Source organism: Canis aureus, chromosome 32 (genome assembly GCF_053574225.1).
Source record: "Canis aureus isolate CA01 chromosome 32, VMU_Caureus_v.1.0, whole genome shotgun sequence".
Lineage (NCBI taxonomy): Eukaryota > Metazoa > Chordata > Mammalia > Carnivora > Canidae > Canis > Canis aureus.
Window position 1 is genome coordinate 28,582,353 of NC_135642.1, and position 21,475 is coordinate 28,603,827.

Sequence of the window (21,475 nt, forward strand, 5' to 3'; positions counted from 1 at the left end):
CTGTTTCTCTCCTTCTGCCCCTCACCCCTGCTCAGGCGTGCTCACGCTCTCCCTCTCTCTCAATAGATAAGACTTTTTAAAAAATGAAACTCTAGAGATATATGAGTTATGGACTTTTATTTGACCAAAGGGGAGGTATATATGTGTCTGCTATAACGTTCTCCAGTACTCATCTTTGTTCTAACTCCTCTCTTTAGAAACTGAATAGAGGCAGAGACAAATTCTCTATTAGGTTAGACTTTTTGTTTTGTTTTGTTTTTTTTTAAGGATTTTATTTATGTATTCATGAGAGACACAGAGAGAGAGAGGCAGAGACATAGGCAGAGGGAGAAGCAGGCTCCATGCAGGGAGCCTGATGTGGGACTTGATCCTGGGACTCCAGGATTACTCCCTGAACCAAAGGCAGACGCTCAAACACTGAGCCACCCAGGCATCCCTAATTCAGTTATTTTTAAAAGGTGGTTAATACATCAAACATTGTCACATTAAATGGGGTCGGGGTAAGGAGTGTAGAAACAGACTAACAAGTGATAGATTCCATAGTGGAGGCAGAAATTCATCTTTCTCTCCTAAATAGGAGGCAGGAAAAGGCAACAGATATAGAAACTGAGATAGGAAAAAAAAAAGAAAGAAAGAAACTGAGATAGATTTAGGTGGTGTTCATGAATATAATATCTCCTATTCATTAAGCATTATGTGGCTTGCATTGTACTAAGCACTTAACATACATTATCTCATTTAATTTTCACAGCTTCCCTATGAGGAGTGGATATTATTACTCTCACTTTACAACAGGCTGAAAGGCCTAAGTAACTTGCCAAAGACCATTCAGTTTTTAAGCAGCTCTAATCTGACTTTCAAGCCCACGCTCAACAGCTCTGCCTCTCTGGATGGATAAGAAAACTATTTGTAGATGAGAGAGATGCTTGTTAAATAGAAGTAAAGTTCATCTTCTAATTTATAAAATACCTTAGAAATTCTCTGAACTGCCTCTGTATCACTTCATAATAAAGAAAAGAAAACTAAGATCCAATGACATTGTCATTTGAATCCAAGCTAATCAACCAGACATACTTGGGCAGTGCTTTCCTCCATATTTAAAGGCTAGAATTACATAATCTTTGTATACATCTGACAAGTTTTCTTCTATTTTATCAATTTACAAATTGTGATGATATTGTCATGTATGTATTTATTTGAGAGACAGACCAAAGCAAGGGGGAGGGGGAAGAAGGAGAGGGAGATGCAGACTCCCCACTGAGCAAGGAGCCTGACACAAGACTCCATTCCAGGACCCCAGGATCATTGGCTGAGTGGAAGGCAGAAGCTTAACAGACTGAGCCACCCAGGTGCCCCTATCAGGGTATTTTAGATAGAACAGTTTTTCATTCTGTCTTTGGTGATCCAATTGCCTAGGTTATAAAAATTATCTAGTATCATTTATTATTTTCATATAATAAGTTATATATATTTTATACATTAATATATGCATCCTGTATTATTTTTTTTTTGAAATTAGTATTTATAGAAACTGGTAAGATTAGGAAGAAGATTCAAGGCTTAGAAAAGAATGCTTTGACCAGATGATGTAGCAAAAGTGCTGGGATATAAAAGCAAGAGCTTTTTTTTTTAAGATTTTACTTTTTATTCATGAGAGAGATAGAGGCAGAAACATAGGCAGAGGGAGAAGAAGCAGGCTCCCTGTAGGGAACCTGATGTGGGATTCCATCCCAGGACCCCAGAATCACAACCTCAGCGAAAAGCAGCAGATGCTCAACCACTGAGCCACACAGGTGCCACAAAAGCAAGAGCAACTCTTGATGGTAATTTAATTATGGACTTTCAAGAACAAAGGGCCATATTAATACATACTTTGCTATTCTACAATGCAATTATACAAAGGAACTGTTGAGTAATAACCAGCATTGTTGACAGTGGACTAGTTACAGACTGTTTTGATAAATGTCAAGATCTAAAAGAGGAAGAAATTGAGACCTGGTGGTCCATGAGAAGACAGGTCAGCTATTTCAAGAAAGAAACACCATTTTTGTTAAACTTATATTCATATGCTACGGATGGTAACAGGTTTCAACAAAACCCTCCCAGAATTTACCCATTTTAAAGTGTCATTTGGAGAATAAGACTGATTTCTCTCCTAATAAGTAGCCACTCTAATATATGATTTACGTAAAATAAATTATGAAACCTAGATATTGTACAGTATAATGGTATATTAAAATGTACTCTGGTAAGTATAAATATAGAAAGGTTAGATCTATTCAGTGGAAAATTGGCTGGAAAGAACTTTTAGGGGTTTTTTTGTTGTTGTTGTTGTTTTTTAATTATTTAGGGCAAGGTAGACCCTGACTGGGTATTAAAAACGTGTTAGGTAACTGAATAAAACATGGCTCTGGTCCTTAAGGGGCTTGAAATACATTGAGACAGATAAGGAAATAGATAACTACAGTTTTTGATGTATAAAGTGCTGTGATAGTGATATGCTATGGAATAGCATAAAGAGGGTATCTAGTACAAACTAAGGAAAGATCATTACTTTCCATGATAGCATAGTCATGAGCATATCATAGGTATTTAAATAATGAACTGGAACCTACTTGATTTTTTAAAAATGAGATATCACCTCATAATTTTTGCTTACAGCAGTGTCTTTAAACTGTATACACCAGATGTTTTTCTTTATGAATACTTTTCATGTTGCTATAGTAATTTCAATGACCATATAAATTAATCAGTATCTACAGCTAACTTTTAGATGTAACTGGTAGTAGACAATAGGAAAGATTTCATATTTTAGGAACAGCTGTGTTGCTGGACAGATAGTAAATGTTCAAAAATAATAATTAGTTTTTAAAGCTTCAGAGTTTATTCAGTGATTTCTTGTCATTATAAATGGCAAGATTTCATTCTTATGGCTGAGTAATATTCCATTTTACACACACACACCCCGCAGCTTCTTTATCAGTAGATGGACATTTGGGCTCTTTCCATAATTTGGCTATTGTAGATAATGCTGCTGTAAACATTAGGGTGCGTGTATCCCTTCAAATCAGTGTTTTTGTATCCTTTGGGTAAATACCTAGTAGTGTTCAATTGCTGGGTCTTTTTTTTTTTTTTTTTTTTTTTTTTAACTTTTTGAGCATCCTCTTTTCTATTTTCCAGAGTGGCTGAACCGGTTTGCTTTCCCATCAACAGTATAAGAGAGTTCCCCTTTCTCTGCATCCTTGCCAACATCTGTTGTTTCCTGTGTTGTTAATTTTAGCCATTCTTACAGGTGTAAGGTGATACCTCATCATAGTTTTGATTTGCATTTCCCTGTTGATGAGTGAGGTGGAGTATATTTTCATGTGTTTGTTAGCCATTTGTACATCTTCTGTGGGAAAATGTCTATTCCTGTCTCTGCGCATTTTTAAATTGGATTGTTTTTTGGATGTTGAGTTGTTTAAGTTCATTATATATTTTGGATACCTACCCTTTATCTGAAATGTCATTTATAAGCTTTGCGCAGTGGCAGTATCGTAGCCAATGAGGTTTATCCGAGGCATGATTATTGCTAATTGAAATGTCATTTATAAATATCTTTTCAAAAAAATAAATAAATAAAAATAAATAAATAAATAAACAAACAAATAAATATCTTCTCCTGTTCCAAATGTTGCTTTTAGTTTTCTTGTTTCCTTCACTTTGTGAAAGCTTTCTATCTTGATGAAGATTGTTTTTTGTTTCCCTTGCGTCGGGATGCATATCTAGTAAGAAGTTGCAACAGCTGATGTCAAAGAGGTTACTGCCTGTGCACTCCTTTAGGACTTTGATGGTTTAACCTGTCTCCCATTTAGGTCTCTCATCTATTTTAAATTTATTTTTGTGTATGGTGTACAAAAGTGGTCTAGTTTCATTCTTCTGCATATTGCTGTCTGGTTTTCCCAACCCTGTTTGTTGAAGAGACTTTTTTTCCATTGGATATTCTTTCCTGCTTTGTTTAAGATTAGTTGACTATATAGCTGTGGTTCTATTCAGTGATTTCTCTAATGCCACCACCAAACCCTCTAAAGAAATTTCTTATTCTTAATTATTAAAATTAATTGTGATGAGAGAACATGAGAAGCATGAATCCTGTGCAACAACAAATACTACATTAACAGTGGAAATCCTGAGCAAGTAAATGAAAGTCATATCCTTGGCAGATCTGAAAAAAAAAATGGCTTAAAAACTTTAATGGTATCATAGGGACACTTTACATATGATTGGAATTAGAACTAATTCATATGAAAAATTAGAAGTCAGTACTAAATTCTGTGGTAGTGACTAAAAATATAAATTAATTCATTAATTGATTCAATAAATATTAGGCTTCAGCTTTATGATGTACGCTACACTAGGCCCAGACATAGATTTAAAAATAAAGTCTGGGAATGAGGCAGGGAAACACAGTCGTGGCACAGTGTGATTCAGTGCTACAATAGAAATAAGTACTTTGTAAGTACTCTTGGTGTTGAAAGAAGAGCAACTAATGGTGTGAGCAGAAAAAGAAAAAATCGATATGGTTTGGATTAGTCATATATTTTTAACTTTTAATAAACAGGCAGTGTGATATAATTTTATTGTGACTGTGTCTTGTTACCTGATATTTCATAAAACAGGAATATACTATACAAATTCCTTAAAAACCCTTAGAGGCTATTTATAGGTTATGTAGTAGTTGAGCCTGCCAGCAGCTTCTTACTTCTATAAATTTATAAATATATAAAATATATAAATATATTTGTGAAAAATATAAAATATTCCTATTTCAATATTTATAAACATATAAAATAATAATCTGTATTCAAAGCCAGGTAGACCTAATTCAGTGAACTTTGTCTACTATTTATTATATCTAACTAGTAGGAATAATTAATATGCTTTACACATAAGATGATAAAATTTCCCTTAAGTATTAGCTAGTTTTGGTCAATTTAACAGTGCCTTTTCTTTCTTATTAAGGGTCTGCTGTATTTGCTGGTAACAGATCAGGGGTTTCTTACTGAAGAAAAAGTTGTTTGGGAAAGCCTACATAATGTGGATGGTGATGGAAATTTCTGCGACTCAGAATTTCATCTGCGGCCTCCTTCAGATCCTGAAACCGTATACAGAGGACAGCAAGATCAGATAGATCAGGTAAATTTGTCTTCATATCATTTAAAATGCTCGTTCCTTTCAGGGTGCCTGGGTGGCTCAGTGAGTTAAATGTCTGACATCGACTCAGGTCATGATCTCAGGGTCCTGAAGTAAAGTCCACATGGTCCGCTTCTTCCTTTGCCCCTCCTTCTGCTCTTGCTCGCTCCTTCTCTCAAATAAATAAAACCTTTTTTAAAAAATTAAAAATAGGGTATCCTTGGGTGGCTCAGTGGTTGAGCACCTGCCTTCAGCCCAGGGCATGATCCTGGAGACCTGGGATCAGGTCCCATGTGGGGCTCCCTGTATGGAGCCTGCTTCTCCCTCTGCCTATGTCTCTGCCTCTCTCTTTCTCTCTCTCTCTCTCTCTCTGACTCTCATGATGAATAAATAAATAAAACCTTTAAAAAAATTAGAAATAAAATGCTCATTCCTTTCAAATGTGAATTTAGTTATCCAAAACTTCTGAAATAAAGATTTATTGTGAAATATTCCTGACATTTCCTAAATCAGTAAGTGAGCATTTTACATTTGTACATTGATTATATACACTTTGGTTCAGAAAGCCAGATTATATTGAACTGTGAAGGCCATGATACAGAGTTTGAATTTTATTTTAAATTTTAATAGGAAAGATATGGCAAGTGTTAAATGTGGAAGATGATCTACTTTACCTTACTTATTTATTTATTTGTTTGTTTGTTTGTTTTTAAGTTTTTATTTATTTATTTATTTGAGAGAGCGTGCACAGGCAAGGGGGAGGGGCAGAGGGAGAAGCAGACTCCTGGCTGGGCAGGAGCCTGATGTGGGGCTTGATCCCAGGATGCTGGGATCATGACCTGAGCCGAAGGAAGCCACCTAACAGACTGAGCCACCCAGGCACCCCTACTTTACCTTTTTTAAAGGCTACTATGTGAAAAATGCATAGGTATAAACAGACAACACAGGTGTTAGTAGAGACTAGCAATTCAAACAAGAGGTGATGATGGTTTAGTTATGGTGGCAGAGATGAGGTGAGCACAGATTAGAGATCAATTTTGGCTAGTCAGAAAAAGTAGGAAAAGGAGAGGGTAAAAATGTTAGGTAGTTTTCCAAGCCTTAGAGTCCAGGGTAAGTAGACACTTAGAGCAAGAATTGCACTAATGAGTGGAATTCTCATTTATATCTGAGACAGGTGAGATCTTTGTCTGCTACGGGTGGGCAGCCTTGGAGCCAGAAGCGTGTTTCTTATGAAAAGTGTAACAATGACATGACTTCTTCCACAACTGAGGCAGAAATGTCATTATGTTGAAGAGTTGGCACATATTTCTGATGCTGATAACAATTTAAGTACATGGAGGCTGTTCATTTAGCCAATATTCATTGAGCAGTTGTGTTCCTGGCATTATTAACAAGGTCCTCGGGAGGCAAAGATAAATCATTTAGTCCTGTCCTCAGGAGTTCTACAGTCTAACAGAGAGGCAAATATTTGACCAACTAATAATTATATGTTAAGTTTGATAGTGGCAGTTTGAATAATAAGTTATGAGCGCACAGGAGAATACTTGAAAGTATACAAACAGCCATAATAATATGCTCATTTTCCTTCAGAAGCTTTATAGGGGCATTTAAAAATATATTACTCGAAAGAAATGTGCAAGATTTTTTTGACACTATATGTAAAAAATATCAGAACAGAAGGGATGAAAGTAAAGCAGTAGATTGCCACAGTAATAAAGTTGTAAGATGCTGAGAGAAATACAGTGTCTGTGGAAGTAGCAAGAAAAGAGTGAATTTAAGACCATGGGACTTGGCAACGGGCAGTTTGAGGAAGTGAGGAAAAAAATTTGAAGGGCAAATTCGTCATGTTAGTAAGATATTCATGCTAGATAGTACAAAGTCTTCACAGGCAACAACCTTTTAGATATCCCCTGTAGGTAATTAAAATCTTCTCATTTTGAGTATAGGTTGGGGGAGATGCACAGAGTAGTCAAGTTCCATTCAGTACTAATTCTTAATGAATGTGTGTGAAATTAGATATAACTTTCAACCAAGTGCATCACATTTTCTCATAGGATATAACTTGGGAGTGTTGGTGGAAGGAAGAGCTGGTTAAGTAATTGAATATCACTGAATGATGGGCAACTGTGTTATTGGCTTTAAAAATCATGGTTTAGAAGAACATTTAATAAATTAATTAATTATTTAATTATTTGGGAAATTCTTACAATTAAAAAAAAGACTTATGACATTCAATGGAGGTTGGGAAATGTAGAATTGAGACAAAATAAAAAAATGTAAATAAGAAAGTAAATTGTAAATTGTAAATTACAGTAAATTGTAAATTACCGTATCACTACACAAAGACAACTGATATATATCCACCTAGTTTTTTCTACATTCACATACAAATTCAAACACAATTTCTACAGATGTGTTTCTTTCATAAATATGGGGAAGTTTATTTTGTTTTGTTTGTTTTTAAAGTAGGCTCTATGCCCAACATGCGACTTGAACTCATGACCTCAAAATCAAGAGTTGCATGCTCCACAGAGCCAGCCGGGTGCCCCTTTGGGGCATTTTGTGGAGGGTTTTTATTTTGTTTTTATTGGGGATTGTTTTTAAAGCTTTCTTGAATGCCTTATATACTGGTTCTAGAAATAATTTTAAATGAATTCCAAGAATATTTAGAACAATGGCAGCATCACTGAAATTATAGCTCTCAGAAATACTTAGGTAACTTTAATTTTTGTATTTAAACTCTGATATGTTTTTTAAAAGCCTTTCTCATAGTTTTGTAGGTATAACCTCTATACTTACCAGTTCTTGAGTAAAATCTCATAGCTAAAGATGGTTATAACTTAATTTCTTAGGACTATCTTATGGCATTATCTCTACAACAAGAACAGCAGAGCCAAGAGATCAATTGGGAACAAATACCTGAAGGAATCAGTGATTTGGAACTAGCAAAGAAACTCCAAGAAGAGGAGGATAGACGGGCTTCTCAATATTATCAGGAACAGGAACAAGCAGCAGCTGCTGCTGCTTCTGCTTCTACACAGGCCCAGGTAAAAACTAGTGTTCTGATTCTTAAATATAATGATCACTTTAGCAACAAATTTGTGCTGAGATAAATATTTTTTAGCTTTTTTTTGAGATAAATATTTTTAAATTAGGTATTGACTCTTCAGTTATGTTAGCATTTTAGCACCCATGGGTTTTGTGACATTGTTATAAGTTTGTGATTATCTTAATATATTTCTCATTTAGTGAAATTATTTTTCCTGAGTTTCTGATGGCAAGATTTTTCAGTTTTGTTTTTTGTTTTGTTTTGTTTTGTTTTTTAAGTAGGCTCCACGCCCAGTGTGGAGCCCAACGCGGGGCTTGAACTCACGACCCTGAGATCAGGACCTGAGCTGAGATCAAGAGTCGAACGCTTAACCGACTGAGCCGCCCAGGCGCCCCTTCAGTTGTTTCTTTTTTTTTTTTTTTAATTTTAATTCCAGTGTAGTTAACATACAGTGTTATATTAGTTTCAGGTGTACAACGTAGTGATTTAACGATGCTATACATTACTCAGTGCTTGTCAAGCTAAATGTACTTTTAACCCCCTTCACCTATTTTCCCCATTCCCCACTCCCATCCACCTCCCCTCTGGGAAGCATTTGTCTGTTCTCTATAGTTAAGAGTCTGTTTTTTGGTTTGTCTCTTTTTTTCTTCTTTGTTCACTTAGTGTTGTTTCTTAAATTCCATGTATGAATGAAATCATACAGTATTTGTCTTTCTCTGACTAGTTTGTCTCACTTAGCATTATACTCTCTAGCTCCATCCATGTTGTTGCAAATGGCAAGGTTTCATTCTTTTTCATGACTGAATAATATTCCATTGTGTATATGCCACATATTCTTTATCTGTTCATCTATTAATGGACACTTAGGTTGCTTCCATAATTTGGCTATTGTAAATAATGCTTCAGTAAACATAGGGGTGCATGTATCCCTTTGAATTAATATTTTGTATTCTTTGGGTAAATACCCAGTAGTGTAATGGCTGGTCAAAGAGTAGCTCTGTTTTTAATTTTTTGAGGAACCTCCATACTGTTTTTCAGAGTAGCTGTACCAGTTTGCATTCCTACCAGTGCATAAATGTTCCTTTTCCTCCACATCCTCACCAACACTTACTGTTTCTTAATGTTTTTGAATTTAGCCATTCTATCAGATGTAAGGTGGTATCTCATTGTGGTTTTGATTTGCGTTTCCCTGATGATGAGTGATGTTGAGCATCTTTACATGTGTCTGATGGACTTCTATAGGTCTTCTTTGGAGAAATAATTTTTAATTATTTTATTTTTAAATTTTTTTATTTATTTACTTGAGGGAGAGACAGGGAGTGAGCGGTAGGGAGAGGGAGAGAGAATCTAAAGTAGAATCTGCCTTGAGTGCAGAGCCAGACATGGGGCTCAATCCCACAACTGTGAGACCACGACCCAAGCTGAAATCAAGAGTTGGACACCCAACCGACTTAGCCACCCAGGCACCTCTTATGCCAATTTTTAAATTGGCTTATTTGTTTCCTTGGTGTTAAGTTCTTTATATATTTTAGATACTAACCCTTTATCAGATATGTCATTTACAAATATCTTTTCACATTCAGTAAGTTGTCTTTTAGTTTTATTGTTTACTTTGCTGTGCAGAAGCTTTTGATGTAATTCCAATAGCTTATTTTTGCTTTTGTTTCCCTTGCCTCAGGAGACATATGCAGAAAGATGTTAATATGGCTAATGTCAAAGAAATTACTGCCTCTGCTCTCTTCTAATATTTTTATTTTTTCAGGTCTCTCATTTAGGTCCTTAATCCGTGTTTTTTTTTTTTTTTTTTTAATTTTTATGTATGGTGTAAGAAAGCGGTCCAGTTTCATTCTTTTGCATAGCTGTTCAGTTTTCCCAACAGTATTTGTTGAAAAGACTTTTTCCTGTTGCATATTCTTTCCTCCTTTGTCAAAGATTAGTTGACCATGTAACTGTAGGTGTATTTCTGGGTTTTCTGTTCTATTCCATTGATGTATGTGTCTATTATTATATCAGTATCATACTGTTGTTTTTTTATTTAAGTAATTTCCACACCAAACATGGGACTCAAACTCATGACCCTGAGATCAAGAGTGGCACACTCTTCTGACTGAGCAGCCAGGTGCCCCAGTATCATACTGCTGTGATTATTACAACTCTGTAATATAACTTTGAGTCTGGAATTATGAGACCTCCAGTTTTATTTTTCTTTTTCAAGATTGCTTTGGCTATTACAGGTCTTTTGTAGTTTCATACAAATTTTAGGATTGTTTGTTCTAGGTCTGTGAAAAATGCTGTTGGAATTTTGATAGGGATTGCATTAAAATCTGTAGATTGCTCTGGGTAGTATAGACATCTTATTAATATTTGTTCTTCCAATCCATAAGCATGGAATATCTTTCCATTTCTTTGTGTTGTCTTCAATTTCTTTCATGAGTGCTTTATAGTTTTCAGAGTACAGATCTTTCATCTCTTTGGTTAAATTTATGCCTAAGTATTTTATTATTTTTGGTGCAATTGAATGAAATGTATTTTTTAAATTGTTAATAGCTCCAAAGAATATAAACCAATTGGGACAAAGTCTTTTGTAATAATTAGAGGGCAGTATGAGGTACTGCTGGTAAGAATGTAGACTTCAGAGCCAGATAGACATGGATTGCATTTTCTGCTTCTGTCTTCCCGTTCCTGTCTCCCCATACTAGTTGCTGCACCTTGGACAATGTCCTTTACCTCTCTTAGCCCCATTTTCCCTATCTTGAAAATAAAAGATAATGCTTAACTCTCAGATTTGTGGGTAAGAATAAATAATGTTAGTACATAAACCCAATGTCTGACATGTACTAAGTATTCAACAAAGATTATTATTAGCACCTTTCCATTTTCCCTAGTTAAAAGTATTAAGCTCTAAAAATGTGGCTTTAAATGGGTTCCTTTTTAATGAATGAAAAAAATATTTCCCTTCTTTCATGTTTAACTGTACTATGCCAGAACGGTTCCTTTGACTCGGGTATATAATAAAGTAAGATGCGCTTTAAGGTCCAACAAAACATTATACATAGAGGTCTCCATTAAACTAAGTATTTCTAGTTCTAGTTCAAACATGGACTATTCCAAGCTTAAAAGTTAAAACCTACCATGGTAGTGGAAACCTAGCTTTTCACTAAAAACATGCTCTTATTTCACAGAATACACTTATTCACACTTGAAGTTCTCAGGATTTTCTTTTTCTCCTTTAAAATTTGTTTATTATAGTATTTAATGAGGACTTAGAGAACTTAATTTACCAAAAGTTGTCACCTTCTTTTACATATTCTAAACTTTAACATAAATATTTCTTGAATTTGAGGCTTCAGGGAATATAATCCTACATATTGTTTGAAATTTCATTTACTTAGAATAATGGATACATTAATTATATCTATCCAAAATGACAGAGGCAGTTACTCAGTTACCATGTAACATAACAAGTCTGTGTACAAATAACTTTTTCATTAATGATTCCTTTCACTCTTGTGGTTTTTCCTTCTAGATAACTATGATTAAGCACCTTAGAAAGTTGAGGTAATTTCTTCCTGTTTATTTTTCTTAAAGCAAAGCCAGCCAGCACAAGCCTCTCCAAGTAGAAGACAACCTGGGAATAGTGAACGTAAACGAAAGGAACCTCGAGAAAAAGATAAAGAGAAAGAAAAGGACAAAAATAGCTGTGTCATTTTGTAACAAGTGTTGGATTCTGTTGGATGCATCTATATGTCTTGAGAAACAAAACCACAGGAGGAAAGGAAGAAAAACCGATAAATACCGTCTGTGCCTGATTTCCCAATGGATTTTGTTCATGTTTTTCAGGGGAAAGGTTGTTACTTAGTTACAATCAGACTTTTTCAAGTCACACAGTACACTCTTTATGAGCTGGAGTTTCATGTTACAAGTTGGAAATGCTGTGTGTTTTCATTCATGAAAAATACTTCACTTGTAGCCAAATAAGCAAATCACAGCAAATTTTGTGTCATAGTGACATTCATAACTCATATCAGTTAGTAAGCTATTTTATCTTCTGTTCTAACAATGAATGGAGGTAACTTATTTCGTCTGATTCCTTCCTGAAATCTAAATATTAGCACAATAGTTTCTGAAATTAATTTTTACAATGTTAAATTATTATCTAATCCAAGAGAAACCAGGGGTTTAATACAGGGATGTAAAAAGAGAGAGAAAAAAAACAACACAAACAAAAGAACCCTGACAAAAAATAACAGAAATAAATAACCCTTAATCCTATATTGGACTAGTTCAGCCCTTGAACAGCTTTACCTTTCTTTAGGAATGTACATTTTAGATATTATCTTGAGAACTGATAATGGAGCTTGGGTTTAATTTAGATAGAAAAAATAATTTGTATTTCTTTTCCAATAGCAAAAAAATTGCATAACACTAATACTCATATTCTATCAAAATCAGATATTAATAACTTTGTAGTGTTGTGAAATTTTGAGGAATTTTGAAATATTTAATATAGGTAACTTGTACTACAGTTACTACTTATTGACAGTGTGTGAGAACTGAGTATAGGAAGGAAACCACAGTGGATGCTAGGCCTTGTAAATATGGGATGTAGAAAAGCAGATAGTTCAATGTCTACCTTTTTCTAGAATTACCTTGAACCTTAAAATTTAAATCATGTTTATTTGCTGGAAAATTAAGTATACTTACTAAAGCCAACAAAAAAAAAAAGCACATTTCTGAAAGTAATTTAGAAATAATTTCTGAGTCTAGTGAAAAAGCATTAATAAAAATCTGTTTGAAAATAGATAAGAATTGGGAGAAATTTAGGTAAAAGCAATCAGATTTTTTTTTAACTTATGTGAACCAACCAAATAGACCTATAACATCTTGTAGTGTTTATAGGATTCAGAAAGAATATTTATTGAACTTTATTATGAGGCAACACATATTTTCCAGTATTTCTACTATCCTTAATAGTCCTTTTTATATGCTTTATATTTAAAAGTTTGTTTTAGTCATTTTTGAAAAGACTATTGCTGCTGCAAGTAGTTATGTGATTTACATTCTAAGCCTCAGTAAATTTGTTTAAGAGCATCTTAATCTAACCTGAGCATCGACTTGGAGAATGTTCTTGTGGTCTAGGATGACAATAGACTACAAAAAAAATGTGGTCTAGATTTCTTAAGCTATGTCCTTAACATTCTCCATGATCCAAGACCATTTATAGGATGAGTCTATATGTAAAAATAAAAAGTAAAGTCTTATTTATGGAAGGAATTATTCTAAGGGAAAAATCCAGGGTCAAGCTTTATGTCATGTCCTTCTGTATTGCATGTCTGGTTATGTTATACCATTTGTTTATCCCTTCAGATTTCCTATGCTAGCATGATAAATCATCATCAGAGAACCTGTTTGGGGTATAAAACTTTGGTACAAAATATTTGGTGAGTCTTTAATTTAATAATCAGATGTTCTACAGAATTCTCTGTTGGCTCAAGCAAGTTGACCTTAGTCCAAGTTTTCTCTTGATATCACTCTATTGGTTGAAGGAGGAAACTCAAACCTCAGCATTTGTTTTTCCTAGAACAGATAGTAGGGACAATGCATTATATTATAATATGAAAAGGCAAAACAGTAAATCCTGAGAAATTTTAAAAAGCATATTTGAGGCATATTTTTCCATAATTATATACTTATCTATTTATTACCCTTGAAAAAAATGTGTAAAAGTTATTCTGTTATTTGTTACTATCTTCTAATTTGTTCCAAAGATAATACTGCCATTCTGCATTCCCTCTGGAAGAAAAATAACTCACTCAAAACCAGCAGTGCTGCTATCAGATAAGTAGATGTCAATGTATACTTATATAAAAATAACTAAAAAACATGTGTTGTTAATTCAACCTTTTTTCTATGTAATATTTCCAAGTCAGACTTTCTTACATTCCTGAAGTTCAGTTTGATATACCAAGAGTAATAATGATAAAATGTTTGATTACTGTGAGGAAAAAAATTAAATGTTCAGTCCTATTAAAACAAACTTCTTGGAGATACTGATTTCCCATCCTTGAAGATTAGAGAGTTATTGTGTCTTTATTTTCTTATATTTTGCTCAAGGCAACAAATTACATATTCAGACATTTCATTGGTGGTTTGGGTACATTGGAATTTGATAGTGGTATATTCAAGTCTTTCATTCACAGTGTTTTGTAGTACTTGAAAACTGTTACATGAACTGCTTGAGCAGAAGGTGGAACTTAAACATTTTTGTTGTTAATATTTATAGGCTAGATTAAGGACACATTTGCATCAACCAATCACTGTTAGAGCTAGCAAAAGCGACATGAATGTGAATGGATATGGTCGCTGTACTTTCTTGTACTTTATAAAGGCTATTTCTTAAGTTTAGTGACCAGTCTTCGTTAGCAATATGAAAATTGTCCTCATGTGTATCCCACTGAATCAACAATGCTGTGATTTACAATAGGTTATCAACATTTAAAAGTACTTTTGTGCCTGTTTGTATGCGTGTGTGTATCTGTTCTTCTGAAGCAAGGATCCACGACTTCTATTGTCAAAGCAATCTGGGAACTTTCCCTCAAATTTAAGAATTATCACTTAAAAAAATACACACACACACACACACACATACATACACTAAGCAGTCTGAAGCAGCTAAAATTGGCATTGGCTGCTTCCTGTAATATGCTGGTCCAGTGTGCTTAGGTGAAGTAACTTCCATGTTTCAAGGTGTCAGCTTAGCAGTTGAATGAGGCATAGATTTAAGTTTAGGATTAAGTTTTGGAATATATTTTTTTAGTGTCTCATATTTCTAGTATTTGACTACTTATCCCATATTATGTTTCAAATTCTTCCGCATACTTCTTGATCTTAGCTTAATTAAGCAAGTTAATAACAGGTTAGTTGACTGAACCCAACATTAACCATTTTGTACTTGCACAAAACCTTAATACTTCATTTTTACTGAATTATCAGCTCAGGTCACTAAGTGAGACCTTGAGAGGAAAGAGGACTAGAAGTCAGATAGATATTTAAGGAAGGAATTGTTGTAGTCCATATATTAATGGTAATGTCCTGCTGGAGAAATATTCAAGGCAAGAATTTCTAGAACTGTCCTCAAACTCATTTATTTAAAAAAAAATCTTTTAAGCAAAAAAAGTAAATTGATTACATTTTACTTAATTTCCTATTAAATATACTAGTTATTTTAAAATATGGAAAATTTAGTTTGATAAAATAACATGGAAGTATTAAAGACAGTACATAGTTTGTATTTTAAGAAAATACAAAATTGGAAATGTGGAAGTCTGAACTGTTTTAAGTCTAAAAATCTGGCTTTCATCTTTCCAGGGGCAAATTTTCTGTGCCTCAATTTATTCTAAACATGTAAAAGATGTGCATTTTTTAGTGCTTTAAACTCCTGAATAAAGGGCATAGTAAAAACTCAGAATATTACTTAAATAATCATAAACATTATAGTTTCTGTTCTTGAGTGTGCAGATCTTTTTCCCAATGACAATATTTCTTAAAGTCAGTTTTTTTTTTTTAATGCTGTTAAAATGCGTAGAATTATCTTGTCTTTGAGTATGGTATCATCTCTTCCCAAAATGTATTTTGTGGTTGCTTTTGTGTTTTGTGGACTGTAAGATCAAAATCAAGAGTATTTTGAGAGTATAAGAAGTATTAAAAGTCTATTTTTTTCCAATATCTTTCATATATCTAAATACTTAGATTCTCTTTGCCTTTTTCTCCATGGAACAAAGTACAGTGGTATCAGGTTACTAATTGCATATGTGTAAACTGGTGCACGGATGGAATTCATTTAGGTCTGTTAAGTACTGTCATATTTAGGACTATTTGAATTATTTGTTTTTTAGTATAAAATGTTATTTGGTAATGTGCAGATAAATTCCTTTTAGAAAGTGACAGAAAATCAGATCTTAGGTTCTCTGGGAATATAGTGGGTTTTTGTTTTTTGGGTTTTTTTTTTTTTTTACTGATACCCAATACTTCTATAGCTACTGAGAAAATCTTACAAAGAACTGAGGTTACTTGCCTCAGGTAACACTTTAAAACAAACTAAAGTTTAAAATTGAAGGCATCTTGGCCAAAATAATTACAAAAGAGAAATAATGGAATCTGAGGGACAGATTGCAGGACCCAGGTCATTTTAACTTCTTTTGAAGATCTAAATTTTAATTCACACGTCTGTTACTTAATGCCAGTGTCTCTGCTGTTAGAAATCAGAGTTTAATATATTGTGAATATGCATATGTATTTTCACATAAACTAGTTTCTAATTTCACTTTTCTGATCTAAAAAAAAAACAAACTCAAAAACTTGGGTCAAAGTCTTCAACAAGAGCTGAACTATTTTCTTTTTCTTTTTTTTTTTTTTAACTATTTTCAAGTTCAGTTTTATCCTGTTGTCCTGAGATTTAGACTTCTCTGCATATAATAGGTATTTTTGAGAACATGGTACTATCCCAGATAAGGAATTGAAACATCATGGCAGAAATACAAATCCTAAACTATAAATCACAGTAGATTTAAAAGACAAAAAGTTCTAGTATTATTCTGTAATGGCTCTATTTTATCTGATACTAATTTTAAGATTTTTTTTCAAATCACTTGATTTGTCATTAACTTAAAAAACTTTATATGCCTCCTCTATGCAGTATTCTGCTTTGAGTGGCAGAGATGCCTCTTAGATTAGAGGATGCACAAAGCAAAATTCTTCTGAAGGTGATGCTGGCTTCTTTGGGTCTGGCAGTCACAGCTGCCATGAGTCCTGCCATAGGAAGTTAGGGAAAGTGAAATGCCCATTTAAATTCTCAAATCAGTGACCTGTCCAAATGGGCATTATCACTAAAATACCTTGTAGAGTGGTTCTAACAGAATATGTTTAAAGACTAAGACTGGCATTTAATCTTTGAAGATCTGTCTGGTGTGTCTCAATATTGTCAGTTTTTATTCCTTTTTACATCTTAGTTCTATGATCATTTTTTTCCGGAGTACATAGGCTATCATAGCTATACAGATTTTTAAAGATGAGGATTTGAGAAACTTCCAGTGGTTTTTGTTAAAAAGTGACTTTCCTCAATAAAATGACAAACATTGTTTTCACAGATCCACATATCACAAAAGTAGGACAAAACGATAGCAGACTGGTATATGACTGCTACATAAGGGTCAGTAAAAGGGATAATCTTCACTTGTGCTTCTTTAGAGGTACTTGAAAGTCATCTCCTAAAGTTAGTGCATGTGAGTCTTTTTCCTTGAATTGTGCAGGATAATTGGATGGGGCACATATTTTGGGGGAATAGCAAGTGAAATGGTATCATGACTGCAGAGGCAAGTGATCTTGAAATGTAGTAAGAAGAAACAAATTTTCTTCCTCCATTTTCATGTCCGACTATTCAGGAAGTTACTATGACATATCATAGCTCTCTTGTGTTAGGCCAAGATTGGCCAATTGAAATAGAGTTCTCAAAGAGTTTAAATATATAGTATATGAGCACTTGTTCTTTCCTCCTCTTCTGTGCTATCTTAACACCCTTTCTATATCTGAAATAATTCATTCATCCAATTTGCTTTGTGACCAGCTTTAACTGCAGTTTTAGGCTAATAGCAACCATAGAGACTGATACAAAACAGCCTTGAAATACATTTTTCAAATGACACCTAAAAGCACCTACCCAACTTAGAACTGAACTGAATTTCTATGAAAAAAAGTTATTGGTTTTAAATGCTAATTATGTTAAAACTATTTAATTCTAAAAACTAGGTCTTAAACAAGTTTCCAAAGTTTCATTTTTGGAGGATATTCCTAAAAAAAAAAAAAAGAAAAGAAAAAAAAAAAGGGCATACTGAATAGATGGGAAAGTATAAAATAATTCTAACAGAATTATTCAGTATTATTCAACATTTAATTTCATGTTTGTTATTGTACCACAAAGATAGTGTCATTCTTGGATTAAAATGTTGGACTTTTTGTTGATGTACTTAAAACTGTAACCAGTGATAACACCCTTAGTATTTTTTATTATAGATTATATTTTATTTCAATAAACTTTGATATTTAGACCAAACAGTCTTTCTGCTATGTATATTCATCTCATGAAGGTACTTCTTCCAAAGTGGGGCAATGAAGAGATGGGGAACTGCCATTGATTCACATTTACCTAGGGTTAACTCTTAGAATACTTGGGCCAACTCTTGATAAAGACAGAGTTTTATCCCTGAAGGCAATGAACCAAAAAATTAACTCTAAACTATACAATACTTAACTACCTGATCCCAATGGTAGATTATTTCTGATACTTTTATCCTCTTGGAGAACTAAGCTAGAAAGAGCTGAGAAGGGATCGCTTTATCCTTATACCAAGCCAACCCTAATGTAAAGTTTTTGTCCAACAATTTAATGTCCAAACCGGCTAATGTCTAACATTTCTGTGAAAGTTTCTTAGACACCACAGCCCTCTGAGCAGAATTAATCATTGCACATAGTGTTTTGTTGACTTCCCCTTGTCACAGCATTTAAGATAAATTGTGAGCCTTCTAAGAATAGGAGTCCAACCTTACTCATCTTGTATTCTTGGCACATTATATGATCATTGGCACTTTAATGAACTTGAATATCTATTTAGAGGAATTTTAAAGATAGCCATATGAAATAGTCATTGCTTGCCTGCCCTTTAAGTAAGTAAAATAGGTAGATTGGGTTGAGTTGATTTTCTCCTGTAGCATAAAAGTTATGTAGATAGAGGAAATTAAAATTCCTAATCTTTTATCCCTGCCTCTGGTTTTCCTTGGGCATCATCTTACATCCTCCCAGAGTTGATGGAAGAATACAGCAGCTTCAACAAAACTAGAGTAAGCAGCATTGTCCTTTCCTCATACCTTCTCTCGTAGGATCCCTTTCCTCACTCTATATTATCCTATGATATAGGCACCTATTGATTTGTTGGAGCTGAGATTTGAAGCCAAGCAGTCAGACTCCAGAGGCGTGCTCCCAAATAGATCTGGAAGGGGACATACAGGGTCTAAGCCAGGTCTGTGTGCAAATTCTGACCCTGGACTTTTGAAGTCACATTTGTTTCAAATCTGCAGAAATCTGTAAAATCAGGCCTATTGGCCCTTTTTGTACTTTTTAGTTTTAGAGCAAGTTAATACAACATAGCCTGTTTGCTTATCTCTAAAATGTAATAATTTATACCTTGTTGAAAAGATAATGCATATATAGTGAGAGGCACATAACAATAAATTATAACATCATTATTAATAGATACGAGAAACTTATTTTATTTATTTATTTTTTACCAAGCCAAGAACTTTAAGAAAAGGCTCCTTAAGCCTCATAAAACATTTCTATTCTCTCCAAATATAATGCTGATCCTTCCATAAGGGCAATCAACCTGGTCTCAGAATGACCCAGAGTGAAAAAATGTGCAACAAGCAATCTTAATACATAGAATAATATAATAATGAATTCCATATAAAACTGGAAACTGGCATGCTCTCCTTGAAGACTAGCTAGGTTATTTGCTTATCAAGAATAAAATACATCAGGAGACCTAGGCACCTCGACTTTTCATAGGAAGGACCATATTTAGACTAAGCTGTAGCATTACATTTTAAAAATAAGCGTAAGTCAGGAGCAGAGGACAAAGAACCAGACCAAGTCAGCACCTTCAACAAAGTTCAGGGTCGTGTAGGGGAAGAAAAAAAATTTTCCTTCTGCCCTTGTAAGTTCTTGACTCGGGCCCCATATAAGACAGGTTAATAAGAAAAAGAAAAGAAACATTTATTAGCATGTATCCCTCATGTACACTTGGGAGATAGGGAATGATGCATTAATTCTCAGAGGTGGCTTAGAATTCAGGCTTAAATACCATTTCAGATAAAGACAAAAGAAGAGTGTGGGGTAGTAACCAGAGAAAGAAAACAAAAGCAAGGTTTGGTTTTTAAAATTTATTCATGAGAGACACAGAGAGAGAGGCAGAGAGAGAAACAGGCCCCATACGGGGAGGCCCTGGGCCAAAGGCAAGCGCCAAACTGCTGAGCCACCCAGGCGTCCCCCAATTTAAAAATTTTAATGCGCGGGGATCCCTGGGTGGCGCAGCGGTTTGGCGCCTGCCTTTGGCCCAGGGCGTGATCCTGGAGACCCGGGATCGAATCCCACGTCGGGCTCCCGGTGCATGGAGCCTGCTTCTCCCTCTGCCTGTGTCTCTGCCTCTCTCTCTCTCTGTGTGACTATCATAAATAAATTTAAAAAAAAATTTTTAATGCGCATAATGAACCTTACTTTTGGGACGCCTGGGTGGCTCAGTGGTTGAGCATCTGCCTTCGGCCCAGGGTGTGATGCCACAGTCCCAGGATCTAGTCCCGCATCAGGCTTCCTGCATGGGGCCTGCTTCACCCTCTGCCTATGTCTCTGCCTCTCTCTGTGTCTCTCATGAATAAACAAAATCTTAAAAAAAAAAAAAAATCTTTTAAGTTGGTGTCTTCTCCATTGACAAGATTCTTTTGTGACTTAGTCATTTTCTTTCAAAGGAAGATTTCCTTTGTAAATTTAAATTTCCATTACAAAAGGTAAACTTCTGTTTTCAGAACTCCTATGTCTATTTCTCAAAAAATACACAAAGAGGCATATTTTGGGGTGGCATTTTGTTATCCTTCAGGCAACTCAGGCAAAGGCTGACACATCACCTTTAAAGGAGTCTTCATTCTTTTTAAAGTAAGCTCTAGGCCCAATGTAAAGCTTGAACCCAGGACCCCAAGATCAAGAGTCTCATGCTCTGTTGACCGACCAGCAAGGTGCCCCAAGAGGACTTTTCTTTGGATTGCCAACCTTACTAAATAAGTCACTATAAAGATAAGGTAAATTAAGTAACTAGTAGCCCTGAATCCTGGCATTCCACTGAATATCCTAGTCCTTGGAACAGGTTGCTCACTGGTTACTATGAATGACTGTAACAATACTCCACATTTATAACAATACTCCAGGCTATTACTATGTATCAGATGTTGCACTGTTTATCTTCTTATTCTTCATCCTCACAACAGTTTTAGGAGACTGATACTGTCACAGTTAAACTTGAAAGATTACACAACTTGAAAAGGTCACTACTACTGGCAATGCTGAAACTTAAAACCAAACCTGTCCAACTCCAAAGCCCCTTCTCTTCCTTCAAAATTATGGAAGTGTTCACACACTTGCATGCCATTCCTGACT

The 21,475-nt window shown here is 34.6% G+C and overlaps 2 protein-coding genes and 1 pseudogene across 5 annotated transcripts in view; 2 read left to right on the plus strand and 1 right to left on the minus strand.

Annotated features, from left to right (window-relative positions):
* The window catches only part of MINDY2 (MINDY lysine 48 deubiquitinase 2), a 73,836-nt gene extending 55,507 nt beyond the window's left edge, over positions 1 to 18,329 (plus strand). The window contains exons 7-9 of one of the 4 annotated variants that reach the window (XM_077881288.1): positions 5,002 to 5,175; positions 8,025 to 8,219; positions 8,500 to 11,040. In XM_077881288.1, coding sequence (XP_077737414.1) covers positions 5,002 to 5,175; positions 8,025 to 8,219; positions 8,500 to 8,502 — 372 coding nt within the window. In that variant the 3' untranslated portion in view covers positions 8,503 to 11,040. Of the gene's footprint in view, positions 1 to 751; positions 1,029 to 5,001; positions 5,176 to 8,024; positions 8,220 to 8,499; positions 11,041 to 11,809 lie in introns of those variants that run through there. The other 3 variants (XM_077881287.1, XM_077881286.1, XM_077881289.1) reach the window with 3 other exon arrangements.
* Positions 1 to 21,475, minus strand: part of SLTM (SAFB like transcription modulator) — a 98,630-nt gene that overhangs the window by 5,632 nt on the left and 71,523 nt on the right. The gene's annotated exons all lie outside the window — the stretch shown is intronic.
* Positions 3,515 to 3,628, plus strand: LOC144303713 (U4 spliceosomal RNA; annotated as a pseudogene).